The sequence below is a fragment of the Apteryx mantelli genome, chromosome 1 (assembly GCF_036417845.1).
Source record: "Apteryx mantelli isolate bAptMan1 chromosome 1, bAptMan1.hap1, whole genome shotgun sequence".
Classification (NCBI taxonomy): Eukaryota; Metazoa; Chordata; class Aves; order Apterygiformes; family Apterygidae; genus Apteryx; species Apteryx mantelli.
This window is the reverse complement of record NC_089978.1, coordinates 35,973,389-35,998,434: the sequence shown is the minus strand read 5'-3', so window position 1 is coordinate 35,998,434 and position 25,046 is coordinate 35,973,389. Positions and strand designations below refer to the sequence as shown.

The 25,046-nt window shown below is 35.5% G+C and overlaps 1 protein-coding gene across 4 annotated transcripts in view; it reads right to left on the bottom strand.

Annotated features, from left to right (window-relative positions):
- The window catches only part of VWA8 (von Willebrand factor A domain containing 8), a 194,192-nt gene that overhangs the window by 116,204 nt on the left and 52,942 nt on the right, over positions 1–25,046 (bottom strand). For all 4 annotated transcript variants that reach the window (XM_067292461.1, XM_013948313.2, XM_067292475.1 and 1 more), the window contains exons 13-19: positions 21,208–21,368; positions 19,743–19,856; positions 10,302–10,470; positions 9,884–9,961; positions 6,378–6,493; positions 5,394–5,500; positions 3,352–3,458 (exon numbers count right to left, since the gene is read on the bottom strand). In XM_067292461.1, the coding sequence (XP_067148562.1) occupies positions 3,352–3,458; positions 5,394–5,500; positions 6,378–6,493; positions 9,884–9,961; positions 10,302–10,470; positions 19,743–19,856; positions 21,208–21,368 (852 nt within the window). The remainder of the gene's footprint in view (positions 1–3,351; positions 3,459–5,393; positions 5,501–6,377; positions 6,494–9,883; positions 9,962–10,301; positions 10,471–19,742; positions 19,857–21,207; positions 21,369–25,046) is intronic.

Genomic DNA, 25,046 nt, shown 5'->3' with positions numbered 1-25,046 from the left:
GCTACATTTATGGCAACAACTGAAATAATGAAGAATAAGAAGGACCACTTTCATGTATCACATGAAAAAAAAAAAGCAGTAAAATGTATCCAGGTGGAACTTTATAGAAGCCAGAGGGAATAAAAAGGAGCTGATATGAATATAAAAATTATATACTTTTTTTAATTAAAGGTTAAATGACAGGTATAGCTTAATGACGAATACACCTTTCTATTCCAATTAAACTTTATTTTTAAGGAAAATAAGGATAGCAAAATGTAAGCCCAACTTCATAATGTTTCTTATAATTTCTAAATTAGATTCCCTAATTAAATCAAAGTACTTGAGGTATATTTTATATACCCAGTATTATAAAGGTAACATATGTTGTAACAAAATTTAACCTTATCTTGCTCCTCACAAATAATTTGTTTAAAAGGATCCAAACAGCTACAGATAATAGGCCAACGCAAGCTACTTTACTAGAAAGTCTTGTATATCCTCCACTGTGTCTAGTGAAAATAGGTCATCTGTAAGTAGGTCAGACAATCTACTTAGAGAAATGATTGCTTGCCTTTAGATAAACATACTTGTTTTCACATTATCATTCCACCTTTAATATTTGATTTTGAAAAAACAAAACAAAACAGTAGTTTTGATGCATTTTCAGAGCATACAGAAATATTCAGTTTGCAACTGGGTGGAAGATGTTTTAGTTTTCCAAATCTCTCCAGAAAAGAGGGTGGGGTAGCGAAGAAACTCTTGTAAACACAGCTTAATACTGCAAAATCCTAACCAGGCATGTCAAAAGACTACCGAATACTCAATATACAATTTAGGGAGAGGACTTCAAGGCAAATCACCATATTTTCTGGCATGCATACACACCAGAAATTTATAGCTGATGAGTATAACTTTATCCAGATACAGCATAACAAATTCCACCAAGTCAGTCATACCACACATACTGATTAGATTTTCTGATTTTACTGCTAGAGTACTTCCTTCTGACGACTTCTTTCCTCATCCTAAATTGCACAAATGTGTGTACAGTCTAGTTCCCCTCCACAACAGCTTTCCCACAACAGATATTATGTATTGATATATGTGTGTATATACATGTATGTATGTGTGTGTATGTACATATATTTTCTGCAACATGACCTAAATTAGCATTGTATTAGGATGCAGGCAGACATTTTAGATTAAATATTTACATAGAGGACTTCTATGTAGACACATCAATATTGTATGAACTTAATCAATCTCTGTTCCCTAAAGACAGGGATGACAGTGGCATTTGGCATATCGCCTAAAAATCATTTCTACTCCTTCCTGTGTCACTTGGTGTGGACAGACGTAATGTTTCACAGCAATGCTGAATTCCACTGAAACATGAAATGTTTCAAGACCAAATACACATAAGAAAAAGATACATATTTCATTATATTGTACAGCGTTGCAAAGGGCTTAGGATTTTTTTTTCTGTTTTCATCTATTTATCTAGTTTTTAGACACGAGAGTGGAAGTATTGCACTAGACACACAAACCAACTTTGTATTCCGGCAGATTTTGCTAAATGATCATTACAGTATTTGAATGACTGAACTACAGCAGGAACTAGCAATACAGAACTTAAGATTAAAATTCATTTCTAAATGGGAACAGCTATTTTGGCTGGTATTTGGTTGTTGTTTTCTTTATCACTCAGAACGCATTACTACAGGGACAGATATGGAGCAGTTTGTTCTACACAGCACTTTTAAAAAACACGTTGCCTAAACAAAGCAAATACATAATATCTGAAGACAGGTTGTGTGCAGTTTGCTCTAGAGTGTTCAGTTATAATTACTGAAGCTATAAGCAAGAGGATGGAAAAAGCAATGCAAACATAAGGGCTTTCAGGACGTAGGATTTCATTTCAGAGTGACCCAAATTAAGTACTTCGGTGAAATGGCAGCATAGAAAAAAATCTCACATGAAATGTTAGGGGGGAAGATGAAGACCTTCATCTGCTCCCTTTGTATGGCCTATCATGACCTTCAGTAGGTGACACCCATTAGCAGAAAGAGCACACTGTTCTGTGAAGAGTTTGCAAGCAAGGGGGGAAGGAAGAAAGAACAGAAAGGAAAAAAAGAAGAAAAGGAAATTCTCCAGGTAGGCAAACTCACACCAGGCCCCTAAAAGGAAAATATTTCACAAGAGCACTCTAGCTGTCAGTGCTGCCTTTCAGAGGCAAAATATTTTAAAGCTTACTCTGAGGGCAATTCCCTTGGTTAGGGATACCCCAAAGTGACAGTTTCGAGGCCTCCATGCTAGATGGAAAGGAAAGTTGCAGTACACTTACCTCTTCAAAAGGGGAAAAATCCAATCCCCAAGCCCTCTCCTTTCATTGTGTTTACAAACTACTTTTTCTTATTATTTCTGTTATTCTCCTTCTGTTCATATACACATTGGAGTTTCTCAAAAGCAGTCAAAAAGTGTGAGAATTTGGGGTAACAGCCCTTTCAATGCCAAATACTGGTGAACTTACAAACACTGCTGCTTGTTAAAACAGAGGTTTTTAACCATTAGTAGCCCTGTTAAAGAGATTTACTAATTTACAACGCAGTTCCTGAGAAATTCTTGCACATTGACTGGCTCAAAATGGCTATTAGCCAACTGGGATCTTAGGATTTGCGAAGGAATCACACTGAAACTACATAAATGCACTAGGAATGCACCAAACCTGTACCTGTCAAATGATTCTGCTCTAATTTTTTAGTACTCTTGCATTCTGCATAATTCAAAATCAGATTAATAACTGAGTAGTTTATAACCAGGTTTTTGGAAACAGGCCATGATTCCGCCCAAGACACTGTCAGTAAGTGTGCTGGAGGTGTGCTTAAAAGCAATTCAAAGAAAATCACAGAGAACAGGGATAGACTTAAAAAACTAACTACTCTTCACGTTGCTTTTCAAACACACTGTTAATTCTAATACAGGGCAGGTACTGGACGCCTGCAAAACTTTATGTCATAAGACTGTCAAACATGTTCTCAGAATGGAATTGATAACCCAGCCACAACAGTGGCTCAGTTCAGCAGCAGCAATAAAATAAGCATTTTATCGAATCATTCTACATAAAATCCAGGTTCAACAGCAGTCACTTTACATTTTACGAATGTTCAGCAGGATTGCTATAGTCTCTTCACAAATGGATGGCAAAGAGGCATCTGAAAGAAGCATCAAATCCACTGAGAAAAAATTTTAGCCTAAAGCAGCTCCTTCAGAAATATACTCGTAATACGTTATTTAATATATGTAAATATGTACATTAGTACATATTTAACAAACTTTTTTGTACCTGTGAAGCCAGAGATTTGTACTTACCTGAGTGTTTTCATAAAACAAAACATCAGGCACTTTCATTTTCTCAGCTGGGTTATAAATTGGTGTAGTTACAGCCCCTATCTTCAGAATCCCATTGCTTATTTCACCTAGACATTTTTCAGGAAACAAACAAACAAACAAACGCATTACTTAAAGCATCCTCTGAGCAGATATGCTATCCCTAACACTTGCAAAAGACAATTTATGAATTTTACCCAGGGTATGTGTTGCTGTATATGATTTCTCAGTATTTAAAGAAAGAGAATGTTTCAAAGAGTATCTGCTAGTAACAAACTACAAGAGGTTGCATTATAATGAATTTGAATTCTCTTTATAATTGCAAGGAAGACTATTACAGTAAACGACAACAGGTGAACTCATGGAAAAAGTACCTTAAAGAACACTAAAAGTTGTGGCAGCTGCCCTGGTTTAATTCAGTACTCTCATCTTGTCACTGAAGTACCACTAACACTGTTTGACTAGATTTCCTCAACTGCAGAAGCAATATGTTAGTCATTTCCTTTATTTTTTTTAAGCAATATAAAGTCACTGTTGGTTTCTCCTTTCAGCATTGCATTTTTGTACAAACAGGTTTATGCCAGAAAATAGACACGTTTAACAACTTGGTGAAATCTGGCTCAATCTGCACTTTTTGAGGCTATCTTCAACTGTAGTTCTGAGAGCAAAAACTGCTTTAGAAAAATTTCTTAAATCAAGAGAACCATAAATTCTGTCCTTAGGAAAGTAACACCTAAATGTAAATGATAATAATGTACTATCTTCTGACTTCTCTGAAATTATCTGCCACTGATTTCTTAATCTTGCATGGTTTGAAACTGAAAATAGCCTGATTTCTAGAAAAATATTTTTACTTGTTCACCTATTATCATTTATGGCTCTACCTTTATTTATGCATGTAACAGAGAAAGATGAAGAAAATTCAAGGGAAGTATCAGGACGAAAAACCTGACAAATGGGCAGCACTGCACAACTGGCAAGAGTTCAGATTATAAGTATAGCTATATACATACACACACATATAAAAATACATGAAGGTTTGTGTATGTGTCTGTATTTACATATATTTATTTACATATATATACATATATAAATTGAATCTATAAAATCAGAAACTATATAAATAAAAACAAAGGTGTGTTTAGTACTGCAAAGATCTAACAGTGAAAACACGGAAGTCAAATACATGACAAAACTGAGAATAACCATGCAGGATAGGGACAGCGAAGAGAATACTGATGAAGAAGAGCGCAGATCATACATGTTGAAAGAAAGAGTTTAGTGAATGGAAAATGGCAGATCGCTCAAAGCATGCTGCCTGACAGAAGGTATAAAAAGATATAAAGCTAACATGAATACCAAAGGATAGGCAGGAATAAGAATGCAGAAGTGAGAAAATGTTAGAATGAGAAATATATGCGTAGCACTGAAGGCAACTGCAAAAGAGTACAAGTTGGATATAGCAAGACATAAAGATCTGATTGATAAAGAAGACATGTAACAACACTAGCAATTTAAAGAGAACAAAAAGGATAACAAAGTGTGTATCAGAATGAAAGCAAAACATAAATCCAGTACATCTGCAAGAGGGACAGTGAGGAAAAGGCTGATTTTGGTAACAGTGAAGAGAAAGAAGCAATGGAATACTGAAGGCAAAGAAGAGAACAAAACAGAGAAAGATTAAGACAACCGCTCCAAAGTTGTAACCCTTTGGAAGAGTAGTGCCAGTGATAACAGAACTTAAAAATAAATCAAAGCAGTCCAAGAAAGCCTGAAGGCATGGATCTTACTGACTGGGAAATCCTGAAATGTGACAGAGGACAAGGCTCCATGAGCTGGGGCTACAATAGACAACACAGATGTATCATCATACTAAGAGTGCATTACATCTCAATAGAACAAAGCCAAAGGGAACTAACTGAAGCAAATTACATTTATTTTTGAGGATATTTAATACAGCTTTATATGCTCAATCATCTAAGTAACATTCATGAAAAGAAGAGTAAAAGGTAGCAAAAGCTTACAGGGGTAATCCTTCTCCCCTAGTTTCCTTATGTCATCTGGACTTGTCTCGATACCAGAATCCAGCAGATTTTTCTGTAAAGCTGATCTGGCAAGGTTTGGTAAAAACCTAAATGAAGAAAAATAACAGGGGGGTTATTGTCTAAAGATTTTTTTTTTTTTTTTAAGTTTTCATTATTTGCTGTAATCTAAAATCAGTATGAAGCTTTACTTGGACCTTCAAACCTTGAATAATGTCAATTCCCTTTACACTGAGTTTCCAACAGTTCACCTTCTGTCCCTAAGGAGATAAGTTGGACTTCTTGCATAGGTAACTAATTAAATTAGTAGTTACACATTCATTTAAAAAGACTTCAGTGTTATACAATATTGCAATAAGCTTGAAATGTGGGATAAATTAGGACTGGAGTTATGTAATCTTCTCATTCCACAGCCAGTTAGAGTCTGATTAGAAACAATATTTTTTTGGAAATACCTTTTCCCTTGATTCAGTTCAGTTGGATCCCAGATGCTAAAGAGGAAGGAAAGAGCTCTGAGCTCTCCAGAACTAGGTCCACTCAGTTTTCCAAAGCTTTTGTTAATTAGTTAGCTTTTCTTTGAAAAAAATTGAGATGTTCGTAATTTTTTTAGATACAGTTTTTGGAACTGAATCCAAGTCTCCAGCAAACACCTAGTCATACCAAATATTAATATAACCCTGATTTGAGTGTTCTGAGACAGTGAAGTATTGTTATAATGAAGACCTGACTGTCTTTTTATTTATATGATGTTGTTAAACATCTCCATAAAGATGAGAAAACAGTACCACACCATTCCTTCTTTCCTCCTAAGTTTGAGAATACTATAGAAATATTGTTGAAGAAATTACAGAATTTAAGCAGCAAGATAGCAATTGTATTATCTACTAAAACGTATTTAAAAATCATCTTGCATGTTAGCAGTTGGCCAAGAAACTCCTGAACATCCACCAAAATTAGCACTTCTACCTGGAAAGGCAGGCTTTATTAACAGCATGGTAAAGACTTTCATCTGGATGGTGTGACAGTCGACGACAAATTCGCAATAGTTGTCGAGTAGATAAAGATGAAGCCAGTGACTGTGCCTGTCAAAAAATACAGGGTAGTTTAATTATTTGATCTCTGGGATCTTAACAGAACAAGTCAGAAGAAAAAAAAAAAAAAAAAAGCAATCATTTCAACTTTTCTCCTAGCTCGGAGGTGCTTTTTGCCTCCTACAGCAGCTTGTGCTTTTTAATCTGCAGGTCTGTAATTCTGTGCTTGTTGTAGGAATTCACTGCCATGAAAATCATGATGCCATCAAAAGGTTAGCTTTATGACTTCACTCAGTAAGCAAGAGGAAGAAAAATGTGCTGACAGTTGAACTTTATTTGCTATTTAAACCTAATACTAAACAATATTAACAATAATATGGGGGCTAGCCATTGCAAAAAAAAAAAAAAAAAAAAAAAAGGATCAGTGTCCTAAAAACTAGTCCTTTATTCTACACAAACTGAATATTAGCTCCACATGTAATGCTCTGGCAAAAGGGTCTGGTAAGACTCTTGGATGCATAAACAAGACAACACTGGGCAGAAGTAGGCAGATTGTATCACCTCTGCACACGCCTTCTGGGCGGGCCCTTACTGGAACACTGTGTCCTTTTCTGTTGGCCACATGTTAAAATGAATGTTAAAAATTGGACATGATTCAGCAAAGAGTTACAAAAATGATTCAATGCCTTCAAAGCCTAAAACAAATACAGCAAAATTTAAAACAATGAAACAAACAAAAACCCCCTAAACTCCAACTGATCATTTATTTAAACAGACATATAAAGACTGAGAAAGAAATGATTCTATAATTACGTCTACCAGATAAAGGTATCTAATACAAATAGGGTCCTTACTTTAGCAGGAAACACACAACAATGAGTGCAATCTGATAAGTCACGCCACGCTTTGCCTGGGTCAAGTGAAATATTTTAATTAGGTAATATAAACCAAAACAAAATGTTTTGAAATAAGTGATTTGTAAGTGCATTATTATTATCTTAACATATTATGCTGTTGCAGTTGAAAAAAAACAAAACTGAAATTTGCCATTAAAGAAAAAAAAAAGAGAGAAATGTAACAATATATGAATTTCACAGGATTTTTTTCCCGTTAAACATTTTTAAGTATGAGAAATTTCTCAAAACCAATTCTCTTCCCCGGAAAACTGCTTTTTTGACCAACAGGAATTAACATGTTTAAAAAAAAAAAAAAAAAAAAAAGCTTGATGAAATTGTACAAAACTCTTTTTCCAACTCTAAGAAGGCACATGATAATACTTTCCAGTGTAGCTCTGAGCAATGAACAAGGATGATTTAGATTCAAATAACTGGTAAAATTATTACTCCTTCCTCTCCTGCTTTCATTGATGAAGGACTGTGAAGCATCTTCTGAACCATGATAGTTTACAACCCAGCATTATAGACACTGAGTTGTAAACTGTGGTATTTCAGGTGTTACTTCATGACATAGTCATGTGTGAGGCATCAGCAGGGAGAGGGGTGAGACCTGAAACCCTGTGATCCTTGATCGCTAGCCAGAATTCTCAGTGTCTTTGGGAATCATATTCCATTTTCAAAATGATCTTAAGCAATGGAAACATTTGCAAGCAGAAAGAATTCTGCTGAGGTGAGCAATCCTCCCAAGTCACAACCTTTGGGACTGCATTGAAAGAGAGAGGCAGCTGGGCACAGTAATTGAGGCAGAGTGTACTTCAGATTGTACCAGGTGGGAGGAAGCAGGCAGCCACTCTTGCCTCTTGTCTGATACACTGACAAATCCAATCCCTAAGGACATGGACATCTTAAAGTCTAAATTATATATATAGCATCAGATTCTGCACTGGTATAAATAAGCATAGAGGAGTGGCCCACAGAGGAGAAACGTGTGTCACATTTTCTGAATGTCTGCAACTGTGTGAAGCTTTTAATAATAAAATTTCCTCTTTTCTCTTCATCTCTTTTTTATTTATTTTTATATGGCATAACTATAAACTCAAAATTGGGTTAGCGACAGTCTTTGTAACTTATATCTATGCGGCATCTAATTCAACAGGATCTGGATTGTGGTCTCTAGGTTCTATTGTAAATCAAACAATTACAATGACGCAGACAACGCCCACGGGCTGAATATTCTACAGGTATTCTTCTATTGTTAACAAAATCATTTTAAACAATGGCTAATATTTCAGGATAATCTCTGGCAGAGGATTACTTAGGCAGCTCTATAAATAGCCTGACATACCTAAGGCACACATTTCAGCTCTTAACGCAGGCATGCTATTCCCGACATGTCTCATGTCACTGCTGATCTACAAGAATCCTCCCTCGATCCATATTATGACTCACTTCTTATCCAACATCACTCACTTCATTTAGATATTTCACAATGCTATAGACATCTGCATATTTGGAGAGGATTTTTTTAATGCTCTGTTCAAGCAAGGTATATCTCTAAATATGTCAAAAATATAACACATTTACCAGTCTACATTTGTACAGCACTAGGCAGAGGAAGTTAAATAGACTATTAGTAACAACAGTGTCCAAAAGGTGTACCTAAAAGTCAACCTTTCTACTTATTTTTTTAAGCTCAGAGAAGCATAGCAGCCTTTCAGCCTTTCTCAGCTTCTTAAATAGTAATACTGTGAAAACCATTACCAATATCAAATTCACGAAAACTAAGAAGAATGGATTACATTTACATACTAGTTAAACTGCTGGATTCCACTAAAAATGTTTTACATTTTAGATACATTAAAATCATACACTGCTTTAGTTGCTATAGCAATGCTTTCTTTTTCTTTCCACTAAGATTGACTGAATCTTTTTAAAGAACTTTGTGGTTACTATATCAGCAGAACTTATTTTTCTTGACAAAATTACTTTAATAGAATAGCCTGTAGCAGTAAGGAAGCTAGGAATTCTGGAGCTTTCCCTTTTGTACTCCTAGTCTTCACCGTTGCCTGTTGGCATTTTATAATGGTTAGGTAGTTCTCATTGCCCCAAAAGCCCCAATAATTTCTACTATCAAAGTTCCAATGACTGAAGATCTGTATTATATATAATAACATCCAGTAAAGCAAAGTTATCAAAAAATATTTGGACACACATGATTATATGCGTACCTATTCAAAAGGCACCTCATATGCGTTTCATGCTTAGCCATGTATCTAAAACCACTGACAACATATACTGTTCTGTCCGATTTCACTGGTATTCAGGGAATTTCCTAAAGGCCTTACTTATGCAGGTTCTAAAAATGTAAATCAAAATTCAAAAGTTTACAATATGTGGTGCAATAACTACCAGCAGGAATTTTCTGAGCCTGGTTTTTCAATCAGCCAGCCTCTAAAATAGCACCATAGTTTAGCATGCTTTACCCAGCCTTTGTTAAAACATGCAGTCACAGCAGGAGAAAGTAAATTTGAAAAAAAGGGCTTACTGTGGCGTCATTTGTCTCCCGAAGCTTGTGCGTTAATGACAACAACTGCTCCACAGCAACACTGGGTACGTTTGGAATCTGTTTGAAAGAAAAACAGTATTAATCTTATTGCAGGATATGTAAGATCCATATACAGCTACACACAGATGCTATGAGTATACAGTTGCTGCAGATGCTTTATATCACCCGAAAAGGAATACAGTTTTGAAAAAGAACATTTTTATATTACAGCATCATTTAATATCATAAGAAGGCTAATTTATACCAATGCCATCAAAAGATAAGCAGGATTTGAAAACGAAGAATTGTTTATGCTACACAGAAATAGGGCCTGCAATAATGAAATATTTTGTACACAGTAAATAATCATATTCAGTAAAAAATAATCAAAATTGGCTAAAATAATGAACGTACTTACCATTTCTTTAATAATTTGAATTTCTTCCTTCTTGCTTAAAGATTGAACATTATGAAAAAGAAACAGTGTCAGAAACTCTGGACCCAACCATTGCTGGGTAGTACTTCCAATGACAGGAGGTTCTGCTAAGACAACTATTCTGAATGACGGGTGGATAGGAAAGATAGACCTGCAAAAAAAAATTTTTTTAGTGTATTATGTGGCTTAAGCAGTGGGTATCGAATTTAAATTTACAATAGTTGAAGAAAGAATTAAATTATTGCACAGAGCCATAGCACCATGTTTACTCAGAACATTTGCAGTTCAACCTTATAAAAAACAAGACTGACAAAAACTGTATAATGTGACTTGCAATTTTATAAATTGCTTGTAATTTCTATGCCTAGGAGGGCACCCAAGTCTCCTCTTCATCTGCGATTTGACCTGCATGCCTCAAGCTGAGCAAATACCAGCAACAAAGCTACTGTTTACTCTTTTTTGTATGTCTGAACTGGACACATCTCACTAATTTGATGGAATTTTACAAGTGCTTTACCTAAAGCAGCATGTCTAACAGGCAAATCAGGGAGGGAACAAGATCTGCTGGAGCTGCAGTAATGAGTAACTTCTTTTACCCAATTAGATTGACAGGAAGGATGATATTTTAAAGAGAACAGTTTGGCTACCACGAAGAGATGGATTTATTTCCCAGTTATGTTACTGACTTTCTCTGTGGCCTTTGGAAAATCAGCTAGACTGTTAGGGTGGGATTAATGCACCTAACTTCACAATATCTCTAAAAGTTATACTTCAAAGTCTAAGCCAGTCACCCGTGGCTCATTTTAGAGTCAGTGGAGAGAAACAGGCCCCTCCAATGGCAGATTAATCTGACTTACAGGAACTTAAGAAATGCCCTACTGGGTCCATCCTATCTACTCCATCTAGCTAAATGTCTCTGATGGTGACAGTTGGAGCTGTTATTTGGGACAGGCACATAAACCTAGCCACTATCAGCAGCCTAGTCCCCTCATACTCTCCCAGCATCCACAAACCCATGTTCAAGGTTAGAGGATACATCCCTACCTATTTGCTTTCGTATCTATTTACCTACAAGTTTATCTAATCCCTTTTTGAACTTCCTGATCCGATCTGCCTCCACAACTTCCTGTGGCAATGCATTCTGAAAGTTCACTATCCACAGTGTAAAAGGTACTTTCTTCTATTTTTTTCTTTTCTTTTTTTTTTTAATCTGTATGGAACTGATCTGCTAGAATTAGTGAGTGCCCCCTAGTTCTAACACTGGAGGATTTGGTGAAGAACAGTATTTTAGATGCCTGCCTATTTCATTCCACTGAATGTAACAGGACATAGTGCGACTAACACAGATTTAAATGTACAACTTTTAGATGCATTTATTAGGGCACTGGAAGCCCACTCCCTTGCTTTTGGGTGGCGTCATCGTCATATCTTTTGACTGCCTTATTTAAGACTACCACCTCTTTGAATTAGGAATTTATTGGTACTCATCAATCAGCACAATGGCGTTATCTCTAGAAGCAAGTAGACAGTAATAAGTCAGATATAAAAGTCAGTCAAATTTTGCAAGAAGAGCCTGTTTTTGACAATTAATTTCTCAGTATTCTTATTAAAATAGCAGACATTAATTTGGGAAAAAAAAAGCAAGTGAAGTGGAATTAGATAGCTTACATTAGTAGTTATGCCTGTTATCATTTGTCATTTTGCATATAATTACAATGTTTGACATCAGAACATTTGGAGGTAAGTATTCTTCTTGGCTAAATTGACAGGGAAATGATAGTACAAACAAGAAAATCTGAAGACAAAATAAGACCCTTAAATATGAATTACCAAATCTACTCCGTAGTTGGCTGATTTGCTAGTTACAATAATAAAATTCTGAGACAACAGAGTGAATATAGAAAACAGCCGCTTGTATCAAAGCAAACACAGGGGGTGGCATCATTTACTCTCAGCTGAAAGTCATAAGCCTAGAAGCTACTCTCTGATTGATAAAAATAGAAGTAGATGTCTGAAAACATCACATGAAAGAGGAACCAATGGGAATGTCACTGTCACTAAGCATAAAAGAAGGTCAGAGAACATTAACCAACCTTATTACAGAAGAAAATATTTCCTAGATAGGATAAATAAAATAAATTCCAGACTTATCTTTCCCTCTGTTACTAATAAGAAAAACAGCCCCCTCCATTAATCAACCTAAATTCCAAGGACTAATTCTGGTCCTTCTACAATACCATAAGAGGGCACAAGAGGCAGTCAGATTTCCCTAGTAAAGGAAACACATTTCTCTTGCATCACCTCCACATCACCACCTAACTCAAAAGGCATGGTTGGGACAGTGTGGGATGGCATGGGGAGGAAAGGAGAAGCAAAGTCAGGGCATACTAAAATGGCAATATCAATTTAAGTTACTGATGTTCTCTTTAGACTGGGACATATCACAACATCCCTGCTGTAGGTTTCCAGTTTGTAAACATGAATAAAAATATTTGGCTACTTCAAAAGCCTATTATTTGGACTGATGTTTGCAATGTTGGAAATGTCAAGCTAAGTATAATTATTATTAAAACAAATGTCACAAATGACTCAATCCTGCAAAGCACTGAAAGTTCCCAGCTTCCACCACGGTGACTGTAGAGGAAGTTGTTCCATAGCATTGCAAGAGCAGTTCCCTAAAGGAATGTAAAAGAGTTTCTATGTGGAGCTACATTCTATAAAACAGAGATCCTTGACATCTTTTGTTCTTTGCAGATGAAGGCCAAGTATTTATCCTGTTAAAAACTTGGCACTTTTTAAATTAATGAGCCTCAAACACAGTGGGAGGATTTGGTGTTAGTTTATTAATGCAGAAAGTCTTTATCCTTTTTCTGTTAAATGTTTACTAACAACACAGATAGTGGTGTACCTATGGGCTAGTAACATCTATGTCCTTCTTTGGACATCAGTGTTTAATTCCAAACAAGGAATACCACCACCTTGCTTGAAAAGAAGACCAGAATGCAGTTCATTCAGGGCAACTTTAAGGAAAGGTTTTCTAGTAATTGACACACTGTTCTAAGCAATTGAAGCCACTCCTAAAAAAGATGCAGAATAGCGTTCCTTAGGCCACCTTGCAAAAGCAAACTATTTTTGTTGTCTCTTCCCGGTACATGATTTCATAAATCTCATATTCTACTAAAATTAAAATAAGAAGAATTTTATGAGTTGGGAATTTTTATATTAATAGGACTACAAATGACCTATTCTAGTTTCCTTGCTGTTTTTCTTCAATTTCATAATATTCTAACATTAACAGATTACTTTATCTGGAAAATCACAAAGCTGCAAAAAAAAAAAAAAAAAAGAGAAAGTAAAAGCCAGAAAATATAACTAGTTAAAAATTTAGTATATTGGAAATTCTATTTCCTATAAAATTCACTTCCTGCCACATTTGATATTTTTCTCATCTGCTGTATGTGTTCCCTTTCAACTTAGTCAGATGGAAAATAATCCACTGTCTGCAAGGCATTAAGACTACCCAAGCATTATGAACGACTTCTTTTAGCTTTTAAACAATCCTATTACATACATACATCTAGATTTTCCTGAAATAGCTGCTTTTCTGTTCACCACACCAAAGACTTCCTGTGTAGGGGGAAAAAACCCCCAAAGCCAAAATATCCATTCAAACACATTAAAATACTGCTTCATAAGACAAACCAGCACTTCACTGCTTGTCTTGTAAAGGTTGTATGCCACCTTTAACTCTCTGTCTCAGTGAAGTAATCAATGATTACATAAGAAATTCTATGCAGAATTCTTGGATATGCACTGTGAATCAGTGGCTGAATGCACTTTTTCTTAATCTTTGAACCTATTCAGGAAAATTATTCATACAATTGTTAAATGATTAAGGAATCAGCAGCTATAATTTCCTTCTATGTAAAAGATCTTTAAGGACTATCTGTCAGTTTCTCAGGAACATCTTTTTTTTTTCTTCTCCCCAAATTTCATAAACAGAAGTACTAAGTTTCTTCAAATGACTGAATTCCGTTTTACTGTGACTATTTGCTAACTTAACTGCACAGCCAATTTGGCCCAAGAAAGACTAGAGGAAAAATATTCAGTGCCAATTGCTGGTTAGCATGTAGCTTATAGGCTTTTACCAGGCCAAGGAGTTTCCTACAATCTCACAAGGGCAAACCTGCTGCTCTTATTTGTCATTCCTGACAGAGCTATTGCACCCCCACCAGTATAAAGTCCTTTTCAAAAAAACACTTGTGGACACTACAGATGTGGAAATACAGTGAAATATACAGTGAAACATGCAACTACATGATAACAATTAGCATCATTTAAAATAAGAATATATTTTATCAGCTCTTACATAGGTAATCAAACTTTTAAATGAAATTGCACTAAATTTAAGAATAATAATACTATTTCTAACCTGCAAAACTTCAGACCACTCTGAACACCAAAGAATACCTCTCCCTTTGTCCAGCCTTGTTACTAACAGTGTAATGGTTTCATAGTGTTCACATTCTTTAGTATAATACTGTTTACATTCTTGATACAGAGGCATGCAATTTCTTTAGATCATAGTGTGATCTGAAAAACCACCCTTTAATAAAAAAGAAAAAACTCTCTTGATTTATCAGTGTTGGAAGTTCTCTTTCAGTGATGGGTTATGCAGTATTCTGCTTTCTATTCTACCACATGAGTGAATACCTGAAAAGCTAAAAAATAAAGGCACTAAAACAAACTGTGAAAAAATATTCCCATTACTTTATTTTATTATCAAATATTTTCAGATAGAAGTGACTGCATGAAAGCTTAGTAAAAATTTTTCTTGTTTTTCTGAAGAAGGATTGCCTAAAACCTCTCTATTACTATCTCAAATTTTCCTCTTAGAACTGGAAAAAATCTTCAGGTGTGTGCAAATCTGAAGACAAACAGACGAAAAAATGTTTACAGAAGTTTTGGCTCACTGGTTAGGGAGAGTACTCCTTTCCAAAATCTATTAAGATTTTGCTTAATAGAAATCCTGCTGTAAAATTCCAATCACTAAGTACCGAGTCCACATTGTCTACTTAAACGCATCAGTTATCAGTCGTTCTTTTTTTCCATTGTGGAAAAGGTATTTGTATTTATCTAATTTGCAGAAGAATCTTGCTGCAAATAGCCACCTCATTAGTGAGTTTTAAGTTGAGGGAATGGAGAGCAACAGTGAGATATTTTGTATCTTATGAATGATTACAAGCAGTACTCCAGAGAGAAACTGCAAACTATACTATGATAAATGATAACTAAAATCAACAATACTCTTGCCCAGCAAAGCTGTCCCCAAAAAGAAATTGAGCATGTAACCCATCTACTTGGTTCCTCTTCTGAATAGCAGTTAGGTATCAGACCTCAGTCTATCACAGGTGCCTTCCAGCCTCCAGCTATTGCTTTTCCCCAAATCCTGAAGATGACCTGATATCTCCTAATCTAATGATTTCCTAATGAAACTTTTGGCATCATTCCTTCAAATTCTGGTCTTTCAGAAATATTTTCTTTTCTCTTGTTCTTTTATCTACTCTGTCTATGACTATTTTCAGTTACTTAGGTTTGCCCCTGCTTTACTGCTTAGACATTGCAAACTCTGTCAAGCACTTCCACTATATTACTGATATACATCAGTATGTGATTTCCTCTTACACTGCTTCTCATAACAACTACATTAATACATGAGATCAAGTAGATAATAAAAAGTTTAACAATAAAATAGTTGCTTTTAACTGTAAAATATGTATTCTATATATCATATATAAAATATGCATATTTGTTCCCAATATACAAATGAGAATGGAAGCCTCAGCTTGTATGAGTGCGATTTAGGGAAAAAAAGAGAGTCAAATTAACTTCCTGGTTCAAATGAAACTTGAAACTATTTTCCATAGGGAACTCCCTTATTGGAAAGGAATAGGACTAGTCTTAATGTGCACTCAGCGCACATCCCAGGTCCAGGCTCAGCAGAACTGGAATGACAGTATAGATTCTACAAGACAAATAAAGAATAACGGTACCAGAATTACTTTAATCAAATTCAGAAAATCAGGATAAGTAAAACTCTTTTTTGTCTTGCCCTAACATCAGAAGCACAGCTGAGGCCACTAGGCAAAGCCATGGACACACAGCAAGATTGATATGGAAAGCATCTCCCAATCATGATTCAGAGATAAGAATCTGCTCAGCAAACCTGCTAATAAATTCAAGCTACAGTGTATTCTGCTTACCTTCCCTACAAACCAATCTCCTGCAGGCAAAGGAGAGATGGTTTGCACCATCCTGTTTCCTCAGACTGTGATTAAATCAGCTGTCACTACCCAGACCTCATTCAATGAGGAAGCGCCTGGAGAGAAAGCGTGCTCCCGCATAGCTGTTCTGCAACACTGAAAAATACTGAAGCTTGCAGTGACAGGTAACTGGCGCTGAAAAGGACAAGTAGCAGGGGGGATTGCAGCACAGAAGTGATAGAGCAACTATTGACATCATGTCCTGGAGCCACTGAAAGGCAGTGATGTTTTCAGAATACCTAAGGAGCTAAAAACAGGGTGAGGTCCTGAAAGGCCTTCAAGTTCACAAGGGCTGACTATGAAGAGGACCAGAACAGTGCCCTCTGCAGTGAGGAGTGGTCCACTGATGCTGAAGGAGACAGCAGCCAAAAGCAAAAAAGTTGATACAGGTTTGCACCACTTCATTTTGGCTTCTGTTGAATGAGGCCCATACAGGAGAGAGTTGAACAAGAGCCAGACTGTAGACTTCACCCAGAATTTAGGTGAGTTTCTCAGTACAATGAACCCTGGTTTATTCATTGCCAGGAATTTTCATCAGTAAACAAGATGGTGCTAAATGGTCACACTTGAGTGTTATGAGGTCATGTCAGACTTTCAGATGCAAGAATGCCTGCATAGGGTTTTGTTTTGTCTTGTTTTCTTTTGTTTTTGCTTTGTTTTGTTTTTTTTCAGATCAAGTAGGATCTATATGTTCCAATCAGGAACATATCCCTGTCCAAGATAACAGACACCCCTCATTTATGGATTTGAAGGTAAAAGCCAGCTTTCACAAGTCCACAAGGTCAAGAGGTAATCTTCAGTGAAGCCACTGAGCCGGTCCAGCCACAAAGACTGAACTGGATGATAACCCAATAACATGCAACTTAGGCAAATAAAGAGAAACCACAGCAGAGCAGCACTCCACCTCAATAGGGCAGCTAAGAAAAACTGCTGTGCTGACAAGCCAAGGCCTCCCCCTTTTTTTAAAAGGGGAGAAACAAGTGAGTGACAGGGTGCACACATGGAATGTGGATGCCACACGGAGGCTTAACTTGAAGGTTAAAAACTGGTTCCCTAAGCATGGACTTGATGCTGACAAAGTTATCTATGGGCTGTGCTGCTAACTGATTCTGGTGCTTCCCAAATCAATCTCGCTGTCAGTCAAGTGGATCATTTAGTGGCTTAATGATTCACGATGAACGTCGTCCTGTAAAATATTAAAGTGGCTAGGAAAAAGCAGTACAATGGGATCTGAAGGAAAGAAGGACACTCTTAAGGGAAGACAAAAATGGGGCCTCCAAAGTAATCAACAGCAATGCACAATAAGCATTGTCCGGGGGAACCAAAAGCTTGCCCAAAGACAGTGAAGGGGAGAAAAGTTCTGTACAGAGATGACCTAGTGAGAAGATGGTTCTGAAGAATACTCATTAAAGAACAGAGCTTGGAAGAATCTTACGATCTAAGAGGCACTGACAGTTACAAGGGAGTCCACTGCCAAAAAAAGCCATAGTAAAGGAAAACAGGGAGCTGTGAACCTCTAACCTTGTGAGAGGGATTTGACACTGAAAAAGGGGCAGTACTGAAGAAGAACGTCTGATCAACTGTCTAGATTAATAGAGTATGTTGGTATGAGCCAAAGGGTACCCTGCAGTTAGCAAAATAGCACAACCACTGCCTTTCTGCCTGAAAACACCTTGGACCAGACCATGGACATTGGGAACAGGGATGAAAATAGCCGGCACAACGACTAGATCTATTTTAAAGTACAAAGTCCAATGCAAAGTTGGGATGCACTCCAAGATGGAACCTTGGAGCCTTTTTTTGCTTCTCTTTTCAAAGTCTGGGCTTAAAATCATGGCAAATGGAACACTTCCTTGGTATGTATTTCTTTACTCAAATAAAACAAATACAGGGCATGCCCATCTAGCTGGGTATATGGCCTCAGCAGGCTGGATACAATTTGCAACCAGCAGGTTTACAGAATCACAGAATTGCTGAGGTTGGAAGGGACCTCTGGAGATCATCTAGTCCAACCCTCCTGCTCAAGCAGGTTTAGATTACACCATACCTACAGAATCAAAATAAATGCTACTGAAGACTTAAAATACAGTTCTTAAAAAAAATACAGTATTTTGGGTCTAAAGGGAATGAGAAATAACAATCAGGCAGTAAAAGAAACCCAGCTTTTCTAAAGGGAAGACTATAAAGCAAGTCAAAGAAAAAAAATCTGATTCAGCAAGACAATTTAGTGAAACAGAGGGTGGTACATGTCAAGAGGTGGACATCACGAGTGTACCTCTGCCAGTACTGATATGGCTAAAAAGCATCTTGAAAGCATAGGCACATGCACATCCCCCGTTGCAAATGTGAACACAGACATCTGACATAGAACTTCAATTGTTTATTCAAAGATTAGAGCCACTTAAGAATTACACTGAGTTTAGCTCCTGACAGAGGACTTATTTCATATATAACTGAATCTTAAGATTGTATCTGTTTTGGAATACAGTCAACAAAACCCTTCCCATTAATTGAAACTGGTCAGCAGTGTTTGACAACGTATCAAGTATGGCTGTCAGAGGACTAGAAAATGTTTCTATATGTGGAATGTTTCTAGCAGAAAAGTGGAAGTGAAGAAACAAAAAGAATAAGCATAATGGGTCCCAACCCATCCTTAGGATTTCCTGCCCCATACTAGTTGTAAATTAAATACCAGCTTTCCAGTTAATGAGGCAAAAGAAAGTAGCAAGTTATATTTAACTTTAATTTAGTTTAATTTTGAGAAGCTCCTAATAAAATGTTCCAAAATTAAATATTATATACTTTTATATCTGTTTTTATGTACTTATAATTTCTTTTCAATTTCTAACTGCTTCTGTTAAAGGATATTAAATGTTTTTCTTTTAGTTTGAGCACTCTAAACAGGATATAATTTTCTCATGCCACAAAAGGAAAAAAGCTCATGAGGAGACTGACTTTTAAAACATGTTCTCCTAGTGATTAAAAGGTATCAGTTTAAGAGGAAAGCATTTGGCAAGATGTTTTTGTAATAAAAAAGGAGATTAAACTCTTTACAGGATGAAATATTGCTCGCATTCAGTATCTGCAACTAACACGTTACCTTTCCTGTAGTTTCTCATCGGAGACCTGTAATTCTTCTTTTAAGTTTTGATACCTATCTTCCCTTAATAATCTGGTGCCATCATAGAGAGTCAGTTCTCTGTCATGAATTAGCCTGTTTGGGAAAAAAAAAGTAAACTTTATCTAGCCTTTGACTGCTTCTTAAAATACTTATTTCAGCTACTGCTTCTTTAAATTGCTACCTCAGTCAAAATTTAGGTTATAGTAGGACACTCAAAGAAAAAGTTATACTAATTTAAGATGCACCCACATGTGGAGGTAAAATAATTTCCAAAAGCAAAGAGTTTCAGTGCAAAGTCAGTCAACTTTGTTTAAATAGATATGATTAGAAAATGAAGAAAAATTTCCATCTTATCAGTACAGTGTGAATAAATGGCACAAAACACAGCCACTTTGTTATACTGATAGAGAGTACTAAACTTTTGTTTCTTGAAGAAAAATATGTCAGTTGGCTTAAATGCTATTATACATACCAATCCAGCTTTTATTTTTTCATACAGGAGTTGATTCTGTGTACATAGATAGATACGACACATGATGTTGAAAGAAAAATCAGAAGGGAAAACTAAACTGATTAAGAGGAGAAAAACAGGCATGAATCATTCTCTCTTCTGTCTCTGTGCGTATATGCAATAAAAGAAGTAGTCACAAAATGTTTTTGCAAGAGACTGCTTTTAAAGCTGGTGATTTCTTTAAGTTTATGAAAGGCATTATATGGTGCAAGCAACTGAAATAGCATAAAAATTTGACCTGACAGTATGGATTATTATTATTATTAACACACTATCTGCTATTAGCATTTGTGTCTTTGGAAAGTTTAATTTATTTTTATTGAATTTATTGAATTCAATTTAATGTATTCAATTTTATTTTATTTATGCACATATAGTTATATTATTATGCATTATTTATATTATTATAAATTTATTTACATATTTATTTTATTCAAATGCATTCATTTATTAAAATAATGTTTAGAAAGCATTTTTTGCAATGGATATGAAGTATGCTTTTATATATGACTGTAATGATCACATACTTTATTTAGAAGCAGAATGCATTCAAAGTATTGAATACATTTTCTGACAGATCTTTCATTTTCAAATCATTGTGCACATATTACTTATCTTTAGGTTTCATGAGTTTAGTAAGGGCAAAATCTGGCTTATTCTTCGATTCAAAGAAAAACGTGTGCTGTATTAACAAACAGCTGAAATGTCCAATATTAGCATAGACTTATAAAGAACGTGAAAGAATTGCTTCTGCTTTCAAGTATATGAAGATTGAATGTTACATACTTTGTAAAATTTCAATGTTCAGATTGATTTTTACAGTATTCTTGAAGTTATAAAGTTGTATTCACTAGACGAAACTTAATTTCTCAGTATGTATGCGCTCAGCACACAGATCATGTGCACCCAACTTATCTGTGTTCACATCCTGACCTTTGAAGTACAGCTAGAGTGCCAGGGTTAATTCGATGAATGCCATCAAGAATAACAAGCTTTCCTTCCAGGGCAGCAGTAACAAGTGGCGATGGTCTCCAAGCAGTGTCTCCATTAGGAAGAGTATACCTTTGCTGCAGCAAATCTCTAGCTGTCATATCCTGTAAGTATCAATTCATTAGAAGAATATATTTGTGCGGTGTCTTATTCATCTACAAGTGCCTATTTTCTTCTTCAAAACTGCATTTGTTTTTTCCTGAGAACATACCCAAGGCAGATTAGCAGGAAATCTTAAATTACTTTTCCAAAGAATATTAGAAATACACACCAACACACACACACACCAACACACACAAAATGTTAAACAGTCTTCTCTGGTAGGTCTAGACTTGTTAATATTGCCATTTTGAAACTAGAACAAAAGCCTTTTTTTTTCCTTAAATGTAATGCAAGCATATGACAACTTGTACGCAGCTTTGTGTACAGAAGGGGGAAGCAATTTACACCTGTAATAAACAAGTGTCATTCATTTTATATAGATGGAAGCTGAAAAAGCAAAGATTTCATCATTAATCTTCAAGTGAGATCACAACACAAAAAAGTATGACATTCTAATTCTCAAAAAGAAAATACAATGGAAATATCATAGAAGAAAGGACAGAGTAAGAAAGGAGCCGACAAGACACAAAAACCACCCTCTTGCAAAATATCGCAAACACACAGAGTATCACAAAATAATATTTTAGGGATAAATCATAACCAAAAGCAAAAGCTAGTATATCCTCCATCATACATATTTTAGATGTTCCATTACAGCAGGTGCGCACTAGAACAACAAAGAAAGCCTTAATAGCCATTTTGTGACCTGAAAGTTGAAATTCCTTCCCCAGGCTGTGCTGCGAACAGAACTTAACCTAAAATCAGATGAGAAAAATATTTTCTGTTGCAGTTGCAGCTTTTGCATGTGTCCTTTTTACAACTGCAAACCCTTTGAACTTTAAAGAATAAAAATAACATACATTACGTCATATGGCCTGAATCATTTCCTCTTTCTACATTTCCTTAAAAGCCTTAAAATAACAGGACAAAGTCTGGTTCCTTCAGTGCTTCCACATTTGTATAATTTAAAGCCTCACATTCAGATCCATAAAAACAGCCAATATTTTTATTGTTGCATTTTTAGATTTTAATGCTGTTTGATCTTTTCTAGTATTTTATTACTGAATTAGTCTAAAAACCAACTTGATACACATTGTTATCAAAGCCAGAGAAAAATATAAGTACTTTTGTGACTTGTATCAAAAGTTGTGTGTGCATTCTCTAGTAAGTAAATGCTGTGTAACAGAATATACAACTAAGACACCTTCTGACAAGACACCTCTCCAGGAAAGAAACAATGTCTAGTATTAATTGATCAGGAGTCTAGTGTGCTATATATAGTGTTGTCTATCTGCAAAACTAACAATAACTGAAGAATCATGCGTTAATTATTTGGAGATAAACTCAGAAGTGTACTTGGCCGCAAAATATTTTCGAAATACAAAATGAAAGTTTATACCATAATTTAAATGCTTGAATCAGATTCAATTTAGTGACATATTAAAAAGAAGTATCATTCCCTAATACTTGCCCATTCTCTGTAAGGGGTTTGTTTCAGGGCTAAGTTCTTGCCCGGTGATTTACTGTATTACATTCCTCATCAATTTTTTAATTATATATTATGAGATATCATATTATAATACTCTCATGCTAAAAATCCCTCCCTTTGAAAGGAACATAAGGAGGCTATGAATTAAAAATTTTTTATTCTTATTTTGGGCAAAGCAATGGCAGAATTATATTCCTTATGACACAAAATGCTTATCTTCATTTATAAATCATTGTACTTTAAGCGTACTACATTATCATTTATTTCCTCAAATATCTCTGATATGGAGGAAAAAAAAAAGGAAGAGGGCATAAAATCTGATACAGAGCAAGCTTTTAATTAAAAGTCTTCAGACGAGTCACACAAAGTTCAGGAGAGAAAACAAGAAGGGTGTATTGAACTCCCTTTAGCAGTCATAGCAATAAACCCCTCCAAACTAGCTGTTTTTCATGACTGTCAGTGATAATCATGTTCTTGGCAATTACAAGGTGAAGAAATCTGTTTCCTGCTTTTCATGCCAATTTGGACTCACATTTTGTTAATATTTCTTAAATAAAAAATAGGAAGGAATTTGTAAAGAAAAATTACGAGGTCATGCATAAAAAGAAAAAAAAAGAAATCCTAGAATCAAGCATCACACTACACAAACACTAGCAATGTACTTAAGATTGTTTTGTTGGGGGGAGAAAGGAAGGAGGAGTAAGTTGTTGGAAAATTGTTATAATATCACTATAAAAATACTACTTCCCTCCCCTGAAATGTTTTATTTAAAACTTCTTAAACTAAAAGCTCCCAAACTACAGTCCACAATGAGCTGGCTTGCTGCTGCTTCTCGTTTGGTGCTGCTTAACTGCATTAAGGGACAACTAAAATAAATCTTTCCTAAAATGACTTTCCTTTTTCAACAATTTGCCTACATGGAATTTTACATAATCAGAAATCAAAATAATGATGTAAAAGATCACAAATGAGACAGCAATTGTTCTATAGGACAATTTCTACTTTAAAAGATGATCTAAGTGCAAAAAGGTTTGGGAACCCCTGGTTTAGATAAATTTGATCCTTATCTCACAGTATAAAAGCTTTTAAAGTGGCTAATGCATTTTCTCCTGTGAAATCAATAAAAGAAAGATCCCTTTTCACACTGTTCGAGCTCTTAAATCAACTTCAGACAGAAAGAATGATGAAGCACATATGAAAAATTTTAGAAATGGATTTAGAGGAATTTGGTCTCTCAAAAAAAAAAAAAAAATCAAAAAATACTTTTTTTTGAACCAAAATAGTGAAATCTGTTAGATTTACAGAATCAAAGTTCTCATTGCCTTAATTGTCCAATTACTGAATGAATTAACATATTTAATATTCGTTCTGGCATTAAATTAGCTATTAATATGCTATGCAAAGCATCTAATGTTATTACTTTTTTTTAAGAAAAACAAATGTATTTTTTAAAATGTATCAAAACATGCATATTTCAGATGTATTCAACCATATTCTATATTTTTCTTCTTTTAATAACTTTTGAGATTTTCTCTCATTTTTTGTCTGTTTCAAGTTAGAGTGCATCAAGATCCAAACCCGACAATACTGTCCAAACAAGTAGCAAGTGACTACCAACTATGGAAGATCAGTTAAGCACGACAGAACTTGGGGTTTGCAAAACAACTTCACATGCTGTGAGAAAATCCGAAGAACTTTCCAGATAAAACCAAGAAAAAAATCCTAGATTTACAGCAGCCTCTCAGCTCCACATTTACTGCTACTTATACTCTGTGACAACTGACAGCTCCAAAATCTTTCATTCCCTTGCTGTTCTGTATGTCCAGACTTTTGGGAACCATTACCACTTCCTCTACCTCAATTTTTTTTAAATCCAAACTTTAATATCAGCTCAGTCGAAACACTGCTCTGACCCAATCTTTTCAATTATTGTAAACTTCCTTCTACAGCTTACTAGAACTGCGCTCAGTACAGTAAGCTCCTTGCCGCTCCCTTCAAAGACCCCTGAGGCCCTCATGACTTCTCCAGTTCTTCCTGTCACCTTACCCCATGACTGTCATTCTAAGGCAACTAAGCCAACTGCTTGTGTGTCTTACAAAAAATGTTTATGAACATTTCCCTCAAAATTTATCTTTAAAGTAACATTTATAATAAGACCCTAGGCCACAACATGAGTAAATCAGTAGCAGCT